The sequence below is a fragment of the Delphinus delphis genome, chromosome 12 (genome assembly GCF_949987515.2).
Source record: "Delphinus delphis chromosome 12, mDelDel1.2, whole genome shotgun sequence".
Lineage (NCBI taxonomy): Eukaryota > Metazoa > Chordata > Mammalia > Artiodactyla > Delphinidae > Delphinus > Delphinus delphis.
In genome coordinates, this window is record NC_082694.2 from 70,060,331 (window position 1) to 70,076,320 (window position 15,990).

Consider the following 15,990-nt stretch of genomic DNA (forward strand, 5'->3'; position numbering starts at 1 on the left):
TGCCTACTGCTTTCTCTTCTGTCTTTGCCCTTGTGGTTTACCCTTTCCTCAAGGGGTGAGCTGGAATAAAGCCCTGTGCTGCGGGGTAGGAATGTACTGGGGCAGCACCTTAAGAGAGAAACGGCATTGATGGAAAGTGGGATTTTATGAGCCTAAAGCCTTTTAAACCAGCTGCATTTAAATGTTTTGGCTGGGCTTCCGCTTACAGTGGGGAAGAGGCCCGGCTAAGCAGAACGGGGGAGAGGTGTGGAGGGCCAGCATAGAAGACTCCTTTCCGCTGCACAGTTTTACCTTCTTTTCTCGGTGTGACTCATTCATGTGCGCACCTCAGGATGTTTGCGGAACGCTGGCATTAAGCAGAGGAGGTGACGTTTTCCTGGCCAGCGTATCCTGCACGTCTTGGCCGCCCCAGAGCACAGAAGGTGGACGATGCCTGCACAGTGATGACAGGCATCCCGTGTGACCCACCGCCACCTCCCCTCTGCTAGAGCCTCCACTCTTCCCCTCCCCCTGCCCTCTGTGTGGAAAGTTCCTACACTTGTGTTCTGGCAGCAGCATTGCCCAGTCCAGGTAAACAGCTTTGGGCTCCTCACTGGGCCTGGCAGAAGGATCCACACCGCGTGCGTGCAGAATCATGATTCAAGTCCCATCACACCGCGCAGTCTCATCTTTGAGATGTCACCAGTTCCTCCTGCCTCTGCTCCAGCTGCGAGTACTTCAGATATCCCCCTGGATGGCTCTGCTATGGAGGCTGGCAGGCGGGAAGCTCAGCTCCAGTTCTGCTCAACACTCAACAGTTGGTTGCTAGGAAGCCAGACTCTAAAACCAAGGCATCTCCGAGTTGGGAGTTTTCAGGTGACCCATAGAAGGTGGAGAACTGACCCTCTGCACCAAGGCCATTAACAGGCTTCTGGGGGGTGGGGGTGGGGGTGTGTGAGCAGCCTCAAGGCAGGTATTTGGACAGGGCAGGAAGTTAAACCTGGGTAGTGGCTTGGAGCTTTGAAGTATGACCTTTCCACTTAGCAGCACTAGGTAGGTGTGAATTATGTTGAAACATCAGTGGGAATTGAGGGTTCTTGTAGTTGAGGGGCTGGTGAGGGTTTTTCAGAAGGGAATGAGGGCCACTCCACCAGCTGCCTCTGAGGAACAAGTGGGCCGTGTACACACAGTGTTTCTGAAGTCCTCTCCTGCCCGCGGGCACATGCATTGTGCCAGTCGGTCCCCACGGCCCTCTGAAAGAACACAACTGACGCCCAGAATTCCACCTGCACTACTCTTCAGTGGTCTAGCATTTATTTCACTAGCCCTTGAGGATTCACTGAGTGATTGGCAAGGAAACCCAACGTCTCAGCATCCCAGTTTCTGTGCTCTACTTCCTGACTCCCCTTCCCTCAGCACTGAGGCAGCCTGCTTGGGATGAGCAGCAGCCCGGCTTCGCTCCTCTTAAGATAGAAAAACAGAGGAGATAAGTATCTCGGTAAGGCAGACGAAAAGGCTGATAACCCCTGGGCCTGACGCTAGGAGGATTAGTGTGCTTCTGGTAGGTGAGACGGGGACGAGCACGGGGGCTGGGTGGTCGGACACGACAGCCAACCTGCTCTGGCTGCTGGCAGATCACCGTGCTCGAGATACAGGGCGCAAAGACCTGCTTTGAAGCAGGTGAACAGGTGCGAGAGGACTGAGCTCCAGGAGGAAAAAAGCAGGTTTTCCCAAGCCATCGTGCTTTCTCTTTCCTCCCCATCCCACCTGTGCCCGTGACAGAAAGGCAGGAAGGGACACCATGTGTTTGCCAGGGTCAGGTGATGGGGCAGGAGACCGATGGGAGTGATGGAAGGCCACTTGCCTCAAGAATCAGGGAGCAGCTGCCCTCAGTCCACCTGCTCTTGCACAGAGTCTTCGTGGACTGGACCCAACAGGCAGGATGCAGGTCTAGTTGCAGTGAGCTCGCGTCAGAAGCCAGTGCACTGGAGACGTGGGGGAGCATCTGCCTCCCTAACTAGATAAGCAGGTCGAGAGCAGAGCTGGGCTCTTCCAAAGCCATCACCCAAGAACCAGAGCCCACAGGTGGAGCCTCTCAGGTGTGGTGGCACAGGCTTGTACTTGATACACCTGTGTTCAGGGCCAGGGGCCTAACACACAGTGGAGCAGAGGGGAAAGGAGGGCATCCCCGAGATACAGAAATAGGCACCCCGACTCTGGGGCAGCTAGGCCAAAAGCCCACAGAGCACAAAGGAGAGCGGGCACTTGGGGAATCTGTGCTTAGATCATGGACCATCTTCCCTTGTCTCCAGCCTGCACCTACAAGCTATGAAGTACGAGCTATCAGCGGAGCTCTGCAGCGGGACGGAGGGGGCTGTTAGGTCACCATGAAGGCCCGCTTTTGAACCCCCGTGGGAATCGCAGCAATGTGTCACCAGGCCCGGGTGTGCACCGGCGCCTCCAGCCCCTTCCCCGCGTACTCTGCACACTGAAAGGCAAGATGCATGCGGGGCTCTGGCCCAGAGAACCCCGTTTCCAGGTGTGTCTCCCCTGGATTCCTCTCCGCGGCTGCTTAGCAGCCTCAGTCTTGGCATAGGTTCTTCCTGCAGGCAGGCCCCGCCTCTGGAGGTGCCGTCACCCTGCAGACCCAGGGCTGGTCCCCCGGGGCCTCCAGGCCAAAATTCCAGTTGTGCAGCCCCGAGTGGGAAAGTCAGATCTTGGGCCGCCAGCCTTTGATGAACTGCATGATCTTCTTGACCTGCAGCTTGGTGAGGTGAAAGTCATCTGCCAAGATGTCCTCACTGAGCTGCACGAAGATGCTGCCGTCAATGCGCTCTCGGGCAAAGAAGCTCACCACGTCCTCCGAGAGCCCGATGAAACGCAGGCTTCGTGAGACCTCCTCCAGGGAGAGTGCGGACAAGTCAGCGGGGGGCTGCCAGGAGGAGGCATCCCGGCCGCCCCAGCCTGTGGCCCCATCCCGGGGACTGGCCGGAGGCCCTTCCAGGCGCCCCTGGGTGAGAAGGAGTCGTGCTCTGCCTGCTTCGGGCCCCTGCAGGGCCACGGGGGACAGGGGGGCGGGGACCTGCCGCAGCACCAAACCTTCAGGCTCAAAGGCCTTGGGGGGTCCAAGTGGCAGAAGGCCAGGCCCAGGCCCAGGAGCCCTCACAGCTCTGGGCTCCTGACAGCGCAGCAGCTCCGGCTCTGGAGAACTGCCCCGGCCCAGCTCAAAGGGATCAGAGGGCTCCAGGGCAGGTGTCTGCCGCTCAGAGGAAGAGGAGGAGGAGGTGGGACAGCAGGAGGAGGCAGCCGCCGAACAGGCCTGGCCTGGAGGGCCCGGGCCCGGGGAATGAGCGGGGCTGGAGGTAGCCGGGGGACCTGAGCTGGCTGTGGGCCCAGAAGAGGAGGCGGCTGAAGGGCCTGGGGGGTAGGCAGGCCCGGAAAAGGGGTTCAGAGCTCCAAGGGGAGCGAAGCGTTTCTGGGGGTGGGAGGGCTTGAATGGAGGCAGGCAGCTGTGGTAGGTCTTGACCGGGGTGTCGGCCCCCCAGAGAGAAGCAGCTCCACTGCTCAGGGGCTCTACAAGGGCCCGGGAGGCCTGGCTGGGCTGCGTAGTCGAGGGCAGGGGTCCCGGGCGTGGGCGGCTGGGGGACTCGCCCACCTTGCAGTCTCCCCAGGTGCATGGGTAGCAATAGAGGGAGTAGGTATCCGGTGACGGAGAGCCACTGCCACTGCGGGAGCCCGCCCTGTGGGCAAAGAGACAGACACAGATGGAAGGGTAAGCACAGCAAGAGGGAAACGCGACAGGGCCACACACACGACACAGCGAACCACTGCTCCACCAGGTCCCAGAGGCCGCTGCTCCGATCTCAGCAGCGCTGGCCCGCGCCCCAGCCCCCGAGGCCTGCGGCCCTCGGAGATTGCCCAATTCTTTCTCCCGGCACCCCCCTCCCCAGGAAAAATTAAACTAAACTGAATTACATAGAAAATTTTCAATAGCAAGGAGCACTCCACCCCGTGGCAGAGCCCACTCTGGAGGGAAACAGAGCAACACTCCCAACCGACTGTCATCGTTTAGGAGAGGAGCGAACTGAAGCAGGAAGCCCGGACCCCAGGGCCCCCTCCCTCAGGTGCTGCTCAGAACCTCTGAACCCCGGTCCTGAAGACTTCCTCTTCCTCAGCACTGGCTCCCCTCCCCACCCTCCCCTGCTTCAATCTACCTGAGGAGGCCCAGGACCAAGAGAAAGAAGTGGCTCACCCATCCTGGAGGCCAGAGGAGTAGTAGGAGAGGCTGGAGCTGGGGGAGTGGACAGGCTGCAGCTTGGGGAAGCGTGGGGGCACCGGAGGACTGCCCGAGAGCCGGCCATTGGCACTGCCACCTCGGGGGGGCACAGGAGGGGCATTGAGCAGGCGGCATTCCTCCTTCACCTGCAAGCACAGGGCCATGACACCACCCCCGGTCCCCAGGCAGCTGGGCCAGGGCGGCATCTGGCACTGACACTGCCCCACTTTGCCAAGAGCCTGCCTTGCCTTACACCCCAGCTCCTCACCCACCCACCCACCCCTTCTCGTCTCTCCAGCCCGTTTCGCTCATCGAGAGCCGACAACACACACACTGTCTCCTGTGGCCTTGGAAATCCACCTTGAATGTAAGAAAAAATAGAGAAGTAGATAAACAATCAGTTAAGTAGACATATTCCCTCCTCAGGGAAAAGGAGAGAAATAAGAAGAAAAACGTGTAGTGAGGAGAAGAAAGGGAAGGAAAAGTACCTGCCATCTGGCTCCCTGCCTCACGGGTCAGACACTCAAAAGTGGACTACATGGGATGCTCATAGGTGTTGTCCATAGTCTGTGGACAAGCTCGGTTGGAAAATTCTGTGTTAAACACAGATAAACGGGCTTCCTTCGTGCAGAACTTCTCAGAGCCTTTATTATACCAATACTCTGCGGCTCCAAAGTGAGGAGGGGGAAGGCTGGGCATCACAGACTACATTTTCTAAACTTACGTCACCATAGAACCTTCTTTACACTGGACAACTTAAAGGACTCCTTGTTCTGTGGAACCTTCTGGGTAACACTGTTCTAGGCTCATCCCCAATTCTCTGAGGCTGGCGACCTGCTGGCATCTTCGTCCCCACAACTCCCCTGCCACCGTCCCTGGTATCCCTTCCTACAAATGCTCCTGCGTTTCCTTCCTCCTTGTTTTCTCCCCTTTCCCCACCTCGGCCACCCTCTGTCACACACTCTGGGGGGCTGGAGACCGAGATGCCAAGGCTGGGGCCCAGGAGAACGAGCTTTTCAAACCCAAACCCTGACCGCTGCCTGGCCACCTCCCTGGAGGATGGGGCCCACAGAGCTCAGAGCCCGGCTTCCCCCCCCTCCTCGCCTCCACCGCGTCCACTCACCGCCTCGGATTTGGGAGGCACTGGAGGCGGGGCCGCCTCGGGCTCCAGGTGGGGCGGCCCGGTGGCCCCGAAGGAGATGAGGTCGGGCCCCGGGAGCGGCCGGGTCCTGCCCTCGGCGAAGCCTTCAGCCGCCTGGTGCGTCCACAGCTCCTCGTAGGGGATCTCGGCGGGTGGCGCTGCGGGCTCGGGCGCGCCGGCCCAGTCGGGACTCACGTACTCCTCCTGGTCGCCGTCGCCGGTCGGGCCGGGGCCGGAGGCGGGGTCGCGGGCGGGCCGGAGGGCGCGCGGGGGCGCGGGCAGGCAGAGGCGCGCGCGGCGCGGCCTGGCGCAGTCTTCGGCCAGCTCGGCGGGCGCTTCGCGCACGGCGGTCGAGTACTCGTCGGGGTCGAAGCGCTCGCGGCAGTAGGAGGCGCTGTCGCGCACCAGGCGCTCGACACGCGGGTCCCCGGCCAGCAGGCCCTGCGGTAGCGCGAAGCGGGGCGTGTCGGTGAGCAGCAGGAAGTGCAGCGGCGCCGGGCCCTCGCGGCGCAGCGCCAGCCCCAGCACCACCGTCTTGGAGATGATGCTGACCAGTTTGTAGCAGTGGCCCTCCCGCACCGGGTGTAGGTCGTAGGGGTTGCGCGGCGGCCGGCTGGGCACCAGCACGTTCACCGGGAGCCGCACGCGCTCGATGATGGCGCGCACCGTGTGCTCGCCCTCCTGCATCTGCAGCTCCAGGGGGCTGCGCGTGCTGAAGCGGCCCTGGCACTGGAAGGGCAGGCTCAGGCTCTCATTGGTGCGGTGGTTCATGCAGATGAGGCAGGGCATCTTGCCTTTGATGGGCCTGGCGCCCCCGCTGCCACCCGCGGCCCCCGTGCCCCCCGGGCCGCCGCCCACCCCGGCCAGCGCCCCGGCCCGGCCCAGCTTGCGCAGCAGGGTGGTGAAGCGTGAGCGCTCCTTGGTGGTCTTGGCGCACAGGATCTCCGCCTGGCCCATGAGAGTGAGCTCGTCGCCGGCGTGCAGCGTGAAGTTGTACACCTCGCTGTCCTCGCTGAACTCGCCTGACACCACCTGGGGATCCCAGAAACGACAGGAGGCCTTAGCCAGGGCCCCAGGAAAGCCACCGGGACGGGACCCAGGAGGACAGCGCTCCTCTTGGGCCTTTCCCAGGGCTAAGACCAGATCAAGAGCAGTTGACTGAGGACATTCCATCCTGGAGGGGCCACGTGGTGGCTGAGCAGCCTTCAGTGAGTTACCTCTCGGGGACCTTAGTTACTTTTACTTGGAAGAATTGCTGTAAGAATTAAATAGACTATATGTACAATGAAATACTTCGAAAATACTCAGTATATGGCAACTTTTGTTATCATTTTTTACAATTAGGGCGATAACAATCCTCCACCTGTTCAACAAGACTACCCTGAAGAGAAATGAATTGATGGATAAGCAGAGGGTTTATAAACAGGCAAGAACCGCCTGTACGTAAGTGGGGGACCGTGTGCACTATGTGCCCCACAGCTATACTACCGCCACCAGTGGCTGAGAGGATGGCTGCCCTGAAAGACGGCCCAGTCAGGCCGTGACCCTCCACACACACTTCCTGCTTCCCCACCTTTTGCAGGAAGCTCCAGGAGGTTCATACACCTAGCCAGAGGCTTTCAAGGGGCTGTCAGAAGCCACACTGTGACACTTTTACCTCTTAGAGCTCAAAGGCCTCCCTCCAGCCAGGGTCAGGCTTGCCCCTGAGGATAATGGAAACCTGGGGCACCGTGCCTGGTTCAGAAAGGACTAACCTTGACACTGAAGGTGATGGCTTCCATCACAAATATGCGATCGGGGAAGACGCTGGCCACCTCCTCCACGCTGCTGAAGTACCTCACTGGCTCCCGAACATCCCGGGCCTGCTCCAGGAGCTTGAACTTCCCTGCACAGGAAGGAATGTAGGCTGCTGCTAGGGTGGGCCTGCTGCTGGGAGCCTAGCCTGCATCCAGAGAGGCCCCACTGTCCCCGCTTCTTGTTCCCCTCATCTCAGCCAGCCTCTCTGGAACTCAGGTGGTCAGAAGGGCAGGTTTGCACTAGTGGAAGGAGCTGGTCAGCTGATTCAAGCCTCAGCTGGGAGGTGAGCACAGATTCCTAGCAACTAGAGCCCAGCCCTCACCCAGTGGACAGCTTGTGGGTGTGTGATAAGGCTAGCAGCCGCCTGCCCAGAGAAACCCAAGTGCAAACTGGCACCCAAACACTTGGACACAGAGCTATCCTCGGACCAAGCGTTAGTGTGGCATTGGGGGTGCTGATTCCTAGCTTGGTCCCAGCCCCACTCTGATTTGCTATGACCCTAGACAAATCCCTTCCCTTCTCTGGGGCTTGAGTCCTCAGCTGAGGAGGCTGAAGCAGATGCTCTTGGGCCCCACCTGGATCTGGCATTCTACGTGTCTGCGGTGGATTGCTAACCCACACTGATGCAATGGGCAGACGAGGGGCCCAGCCCCAGTCTTTGGAGATCCAGGGAGAGCAACTCTGACTCCTAATCTGTTCCCAAGTCCTCCTCTGATCCAATCTCCAGCCCCACTGTCCCAGAGGCCTCCGATCTGAGCCCAGCAAAGCCTCCTCCCTCGGATGAGGTCTTCCCAACCTGCAGTCCAGGGCTATGTTTTGGCTGGCTCAGCAGATGCCCCCAGCAGACACAGACTTTAAAGAATGATGATAATCCGTAAAGCTGACACCCCTCTGTGTAAACTGTCTAACCTCACTGGCCACACATCTTTTATGTGCCCACCTATGTGAGCACAAAGACAGGCTGTGAACCATGCTGGCATCTGGACAGATGGCCTCTTCTTAGCCCTTACACAAAAGGAAGAGAGTCTTGTACAAGCTGAGAGAAGACAAGGTGGCTCTAGCTTCTGTAATGTCTCTGGCGGCTGCTGCAGTCATAGTCCATTCATTTATTCATTCCACAAACATTTGCGGAGCACCCACTATGTGCCAGACACTAGCCTTGCCCCGACAGGGGGTGCACATCTGGGTAAGATAGTCTGCCCACAAGGAAATCCAGATATAGTGTGTGATGGCAGGATGTGACAAATGCTACACCAGACTCATGACAAAAGAGTGAGAAGACCGCTGAGTTGGGGGAAGTCTACCTGGCAGTCTGAGGGCATCATAAGAATGCAAAGAGTTTTACAGAATGGACATTCCACATGGAAGAAATAGCATGAACAAAGACACAGAGTCACGGAAGCAGACTGCCTGCCCAAAGTGGTGAGTGCCTGGAGGGTAGGACTTGGGGGGGGGTGATGACAGGGGTGAAGCAGACAGCAACTGGGTTATGAAAGGCTCTGAATGCCATATGGTAGGACTTTATTCCGTAAGAATGAAACCCCCTGGAGTGTTCTGAGCAAGGGAAGACCAAGATCAAAATTTTACTCTATAAAGATAACAGGGACACCATTCAGGTAAATAACTCAGTAACGAGTTCTGGAAAAGAGCCAGGGCAGCAACTGAGGGAATAACAAAAATGAGCAGACCAAGAGGTACTTTCAAGGTAGGGAGCCGCCTCAGACTGTGGTGAGGAACTCATCAGACTGATGAGTAGGTGGTGGAGGAAGGGACTCGGGTCACCAGCCTGGTCAGAAATGGAGACGGCAGAGCTGTTAACCAAAACTGAGACCCTGGAAGGAACGAGTTGTGGAGCACCGGCCAAACTGGGGAGGCCAAGTGAGGCCCTGCAGGGGGTGTTCCTGGGGCAGGCGAGCGTGTGGGTGCAGCGCTTGAGGATGCCTAGTCAGAAGTAACAGACAGAAGGTCACGAGCCCACAGGAAGCAGCGTCAGCTGTGGGGCAGACAAGATAGCTCAGGAAAGAGGAAGAACAGAGGATCTTGACCCTTTGGGAACCCTCTTCCCAGAGAAATCCCACAGTGTAACCCTAGCAGGAACACACAAAAAAGCATTTTGTATATAGTGCAGGGGGGCGGTTCTTGAAGGCCCCAAAGCCCACCAGAAACCGGGATTGAGACACGCACTCCCTAAGGCAGAGTATGAAGAGCAGACGGCCAGCGGCAGAGCCTGCAGCATCAACACCTATGAGCAGGAAAAGTGACAACCCAGAAAGAGAGGGGGAAATGCCCAGGAGAAAGCTGGAGGGAACAGACCCCACGTCCCATCCTCCATCCTTCCCGAGCCACTCTGAGACCCTGGTAGGAAGAGGCCTCGGATGAGCCACAGCCCTCGAGGGCAGCAGGGATAAGCTGGGGAGGGGACCTAGCAAGGAACAGTGATCTGCAGGTCAGGAAGCAGGAGTCACAGGTCTGCTACCATCCAAGAAAAGTAGCCCCCATCCCTCACCCAGTCGCCTCCCCAATACCCACACACAAACCCCCCAACTCCAAGCAGCCAGGCAGGGAGAAGTGCCCACTGCCCGCTGTGGGGAGAGCTGGAGCCAAGTCAGGGCTAGAGCCGGGGGGTGGGGAGGATGTGGCAACGAAGATCGATGTAACCATGGTAGCCGGCACCACCCCCTCCGCCGCAGCCTGAGCCCAGCACCGGTCATCGCTGCCGGGAGGAAGGAAGGTAGACCTCCCGGGAGTGATGCTCTGGCCCCTGGAAGCCTTTTCCTCCCTCTGCAGCCCCACTGGGGGCAGCTTCCTCTCCTGCCTCCCCCTACAAAAGACCCGAGGTCCCCTGCGGCTCTAGGGACCTGCCGCACCCTGGCCTGCCCCTCCTCCCTGTCCGTGAGTCCCAGAGCACGTTTACGCAGCCCCGACCGTCCCTTCCAGCCTGAAGCAGGGTCTTGTTTCTCACCCCTCCCTGCCAGCACCTGACCCATAACAGACGCTCCATAAAGAATGGTGGGTAAATGCACAGACCTGGGAGTCGGACAGACCTGGCTGAATCCCAGCTCTGCCACACCTCTGTGTGGCCTTGAGCAAATTATTTAATCCCCATGGGCTTCTGTTTTCCCACCTGTAAAGTGGAAGCATACTACTTGGCTCAAGGGACGCATCTCCCCGGTGCTCCGCAGGGTCCGCGGCCCGCGCGGGGAGAGGCACCGCGCAGAGGGCAAGGCGGGGAGCGGGCGGGGTGGGGTGGGGGGTCGTCCCGGAGGAGTCCGGTCTCCCCGCCTCCCCGGGCGGTGGGCCTTGGCCTGGAGCCCGGCTCTCCAGCAGCGGCCCCCACGCCACTCGCTGCAGGGCATCGCCCTGAGCCCTCCTCCCCTCTCCCTCCACCGCCTCCCCGCCTGCCCGCGCAATTATTAATTCATTAGGAGGAACCAGCTCGGAGCTGTGCACTCAGAGCTTCCTCATTAACCCGCCGGCGGCCCAGCCCCTCCCCCTCCTAGGGGGGCCTCGGCCACCCAGCCCCCATCCAGGCGGGGCCCGAGCGGCCCACCGGAAAGATGGAGCTGGGGATGCGACACCTCGGCAGGCCAGCTTTCACCCGCCTTACACAAGGGCACCGAAAGAGATGGGGGGAAAGGGCCAGGAGCCCCGTGAACGCAGAGTTCCCCAGGAGGCTCTGTACCTTGGTTTCCCGGATTTTTAATGACACAACCGAAATGGCACAGTAAGTCACATTTCTGTCAGTGAAGGCTTTTTCCAATCTTTGCTTTTTTTTTTTTTTGCATCGAACCTGTGCCCCCAGCAGTGTAAGTGCCGAGTCTTCACCACTGGACCGCCAGGGAAGTCCCCCAATCTTTGCTTTTTTTATCGAAGACCTGGGACCTCTCCCTGGACCAAGGCCAGATACCCAGGCTGGGAAGTTTCTAGCTTGGGCAGGCCTCCCCAAGGGCTCCAGGCCAGGTCAGAAAGACACTTGAGACAGTTTCCTCATGTTTAAAATGGGCTGTGGGGCTACAGGAGTACAAGATGCACAGGGCGCTGTAAAGAGCAGAAGCCCCGTAAAGGGTTTAGTCCTGTCCCACTGACTCCGGGGAGACCCAGGCAGCGCCAGAAGGGGAACAGCATACCTGTGAGGAAGGGACTGTGAGCCTTCCCAGCTCAAAGTATTCCAACCTTTGTTGGGGGGTGGGCAGCAGATAAACACAGAACTGGGCTAACTACTAACTCCTGGAGCTTGATAAAACTTCCTCACAGGGTTGCTGTGAGGATGCAATGACAACAACGCTCTGCCCAGTGTCTGAAACGCAGCACGTGTTTAATGTGCAGGAGCTGTGGGATCCTGGGCTCACATGGGGGCATCTCTGGGATGGGGCCACCAGACTCACATCCCTCCCACACAGGGGACAACAACCCTGCATTCCTGATATGGCAGCAAGCAAGAGCCCAGGAGTCAAGATACCTGGGTGCTAGCCCTTGCTCTGCTGCTTACTAGCTGTGTGACCCTGGGCAAGTCACTTCCCTTCTTAGGCCCTCTGTTTCATTGTGTGTAAAACGAAAGGGCTGTACTTTCTTTTTTCAGCAGCAGAATCCTTTCTTCAAACAAAATCTTTAGGACATCAGCATCATATATATAACAGATAAAAGTAGAAATTCACTGCAGAATCTTATTTAAAAGCCTAAAATTTTAACATTCACTTAAGTCAATCAGTGAAAACAATAAGTTTAACACAAAAATTGGGAAAAACAGGATTAGAGCAGGCAGATGCAGCCACATAATCAGCCTGAGCATCCCTTTGTTTTTGAAGTCTTTTGGTTGCAAGGTACTGAGAGGATCCTAGCAGGAGATACTCCCTTTGAGGGTCTGTGCAAAAAGTGTTAATGAGGCAGAGGTGCCACCTGTATGTAATGGTACACACTGAAGGTCTCTAGTCAGGGTTAAGGTTTGATCTGTAGCAGTTTGAGGGTGTGGGTACTTTTTTTTAACATGAGTTTCAAATCTATTTTAAAACAAAATGGGAATCAAAGGTTTGCAACCAGAAACCCAGGGCTCCACAAAACAGTATGGAAACCACTGAGCCCTAACTCTAACCCTAACCCTAATCACCACCCTGCCAGCCATGACCTCGCTCACCCCTGTGGCTCTAAGGGAAAGCCAGTCACCAAGTTTCCTCCAAGACCTCCCCACCCCTACCCCCCTGCCTACACCTCCCACCGGCTCTGTGCCATCTGTCCCTGGCTGGGCACACCTGGGTACTGCAGGGGGATGTCAATCTTGGGCCCGATGACATAGTGACCCTCCTCCAGGGTGTGGGCTGTCACCGTTGTCCACTGGCGGCAGGAGTGAATGAGCAGGATGTCTCGCTCACTGACGCCCTCGGCATACTCCCCTGAGAGGGGAAAGGAGGATAGAGGAGGAAGGACAGAAAAGAGAACATTAGGAGGGGCAGAAAGAATAGGCAGGGTGACCTCCTACCTCCTCACCGAGACTCCACCGGGGACAGCTCCCCACGATCCCTGTCCAGATCAGCAGCGCTCAAGGGACAGGCAGGCTGCCAACTGTGACCTCGGGGCTGAATCAGGCCCCCTCTCTCAGGGCTCAGGCTCCCGATGGGGCCCCAGCAACCGGCCCAGCCTCCGTCCTGCATTCATCATTCGATTGGACTGCCTGCCGTCCCAGGCCCTGTGCGGGAGTCAGGGGCTCCCAGCGGATGAGCCCAGCCTCTGCCCTCCAGGAGCCCTTAGGCCCAGGAGGAGGTGGGAAGAGATGTGAACAGAGAATACAGGCCAAGTTTGAGGCGCTGAATGGAGGCTGTGCGAGTTCTCACACAAGGGGCAGTAAACTGGCTGAGGGGGAGTGTGGGGCAGGAGGGAGGATGAGACAGTGCTGAGCAGCAGACACTTGAGCTGGGCCTCAGAACCACCTGAACTGAGACCAGCAGAATTCTCAGCCCCCGAGTCGGCTCCTAGGCCAGGAAAGGAGGGCCTTGGTGGGGCACAGAGAGGGCCGAGAAGGGGCCGTCCATGTGAACCCCAGAGCTATGTGGGTCACTCGGGTCAGGAGAACGGCAGGGCTTACAGGAGCTGGCTCCTGGCTCTCTTTGGGCTCTCTTTTCACCCACTGCCACAGACAGTCTCCTGCGCACAAGGGACCTCAAAGGAGAGAGGAGACAGTCTCAGATACCCGCTGATCCCACCTCAGAGAAGCTGCTTCTTGGCTCGCCCTCCCTCAGCCCTTCACCCCCCAGTCTTTGGAACACAGTGATGAAGGCCAGAGGAAAGGGGTGGGTTTAGAAGAGTGATGGGGGCTAGTCCTGGGGGAAGCCATCGGGAGGGGCCTGGGCCCCAGAGGCTCCAACCCCAGCACCAGTTTCCAGGAGAGCAGAAGGGCTGGCCCAGCTTCCAGGAGGCCTTTGAGCCGTCTCCTGGTTGCAGCTGGTGAGTAGGGTGGGGGTGAGGGATGCCTCCTTCCCAGCCCCCTCAGACGCAACTTAATATCTGCCACCCAACCAAATGGGAAATGGTTTACTCTGATGGCTGGGGACTCCCTGAAGTGTGTGCACTTGGTCAGGGGAGGGGACGATGCGTTCAGGACCTGCAGGAAGGGCCTGGCTTCCACCCTGTGTATGGGGTGGGGAGGGGGGAGCCTTTCTCCTCAATTCCTCACCTGAGGCAGAGGAGGCTTTCCTACTCTGTAACCTCCTCTTAGAGCTCTCCTAAGCCCCAGGCTGCCCTTCCTAAGGATGCAGGCCACAGTCACGCAGGACACACACCAGCAACCATGGGTCATGGTCACCAGTAGCTGAGCCAGCACAGCCCCCTGGGCCACAGTGATAGGGGCTTGCTTGTCACCCCAATGACACAACTCAGTCCCATGGTCCCACTAAGGGGCCCCTCCCAAATACACAGCACACAGGGACCTTCAAGATGTACTTTTGATCACATTTTCACACTCACAGTTTTGATCACATAAGGTGACCACAGCCATAGCCACCACTGTCACAGACAGACACCAGGCAACTGGGCCATCACACCAGTTGCTCATTCCCTCATTCATTTACTCCTTCCATAATCTTTGTTAGGCAGGATGCCCTACCTCAAGGAGCCTGCAGCCCAGTAGAAGGACAATAAACTGACCATTACAACGGGTTACAGTAGGAGACAAGACAAGGGTGCCAGAGGTGTCAAGGGAGCCCAAAGGAGGCCTGCCAGATTGAGGAGCTCACAAAGGACCCCCCCCCGGGGGGGGGAGATGCCAAAGAGGATGTGTGGGAAGTGGCCAGGCACAACCTAGGGCCAGCATATTCCATTCACACGCAGACACACACAGCCTTGCTGTTGACATGGGCAGTCTCCGCATCACACGCCGATGATCCAGGAAACAAGACGTTGGACTGCCAGGCAACCCTGCCCGACGGCCCAGGCATAGACGCTCTCACCGAGCCCGCTCCTGGGACACGGTGACGCTCACTGTGCCCACTCCTCGCCGCCGCGGGTCGGAGGAGTGGCTGCTGGCCCCGCGGAAGGGAGAGGAGAGGAGCCTGTGGCCGCGGGCTCCATTAGCATTCAGGGAAGCAAGTGTGCCAACGCGGGCCAAACCCCTATTCTTCTCACACACAAAACCCCCGGCCTGGCTGCCAGCCCCGGCTCCTGCCCCTCCCCCAGCCAAGCAGCCCCTCTTCCCCCAAACGGTCCACTTGCTCGGCGCAGCCTCCGGGCGCCCCTCTCGGGCCCGCAAGCATCAGCAGTGCAGCCTCGGCCCCCGGGCCCCAAGGAGAAGTGGGGCAAGATGTGGGGAGGTCCGGGGGCTCGGGGGCCCGCCCGGCGGAAGGACTCGCTCACTCAGGCCCAGAGGTAGTCTGCCGGCCCCCGGGGACCGGAGGCTGCTCCCCAGGCCGCGAAAGGAGGGTGCGAGAAGGGTCCCAAGAGGGACAGAGCGGGGCTGGGGGGCGGCGGCGGTGGGAAGACAGAGTCCGAGGCCCAAGGGATACGGGAGGATCGAGGTGAGAGGCCGGAGACAAAAGGATGGAGGGGGGCGCGGCCCGGGCGGGGGTCTGAGGGCGGCGGGGGAAGGGGGTGCACCGACGGCGCGGACTTGGCGGCTCCGCCGCGCTCCCGGCTCCAGCTGGGCCGGAGAACTCTGTCCTGGGCCCGGCCCCAGTCCCTGTCCCAGGTTTCTGTCCCTGTGCCCGTCCGTGGGGCCCAGAAGGAGGCGGCCCCTCGGTTCGTGGGCCCCGGCTCTCCTGGGAGGCGCTCCGGGAGCAGCGCGGGGCCCGCGCCGAGTAGCGGGAGGGCAGGAGCCGCATCCTCACGGCCCCGGGGGAGTCCCCGAAGGCCCCGTGGCCCCCCAGTCGCCCTTCCCAACACCCCCGGTACCTGGCCCGAGGCAGGCAAGCGTGGGCAAGCGGCAGCGGCTGACGATGAGGTCGAGCGGGAAGGCGCCCATACTCCAGCGCAGGCCCGCCAGCCCGGCCGCCAACTTCTCCATGGCATGGGCGTCCCAGGGGCCGCCGTCCCGGGGCCCCGACGGCCAGTCCCGCGCGGCCCGGGCTTCCGCGCCCGCCGCCACCTCTTGGGGCCGCCGCGGCGCTCCCCGCCTGGCGGCCCAGCCGGTGCTGCGGGCGTCACGTGGCCGGCCTCCCAGCGGGGCGCCGGCCCCCGCCCCCCGCCCCTCGCCCCACCCCCCGGCCCGCGCCCGCATACGCCGCCAAGGCCCGCCTCTACGCCCGCCCGGCTCGCCCGCCCCATCCCCGAGCGTCCAGGTGACAGCCGGGGACCGAGACCCCCGGCGGGCGCCGGG

General features: G+C 59.8%; 1 protein-coding gene across 2 annotated transcripts; it reads right to left on the bottom strand.

The window, feature by feature from the left end:
- Positions 1-107: 107 nt before the first annotated feature.
- On the bottom strand, positions 108-15,766 carry GAREM2 (GRB2 associated regulator of MAPK1 subtype 2). Of its 2 annotated transcripts, XM_060026969.1 has the most exons (6): positions 15,567-15,766; positions 12,440-12,580; positions 7,151-7,281; positions 5,379-6,428; positions 4,232-4,401; positions 108-3,719 (listed from the first exon to the last, which is right to left on the bottom strand). In XM_060026969.1, the coding sequence occupies exons 1-6, from the start codon at positions 15,676-15,678 to the stop codon at positions 2,690-2,692; spliced, it is 2,634 nt and encodes an 877-aa protein (XP_059882952.1). In that variant the 5' UTR covers positions 15,679-15,766; the 3' UTR covers positions 108-2,689. The 2 variants fall into 2 exon arrangements, with proteins under 2 accessions (XP_059882952.1, XP_059882951.1); XM_060026968.1 differs by lacking the exon at positions 12,440-12,580.
- Positions 15,767-15,990: the final 224 nt, after the last annotated feature.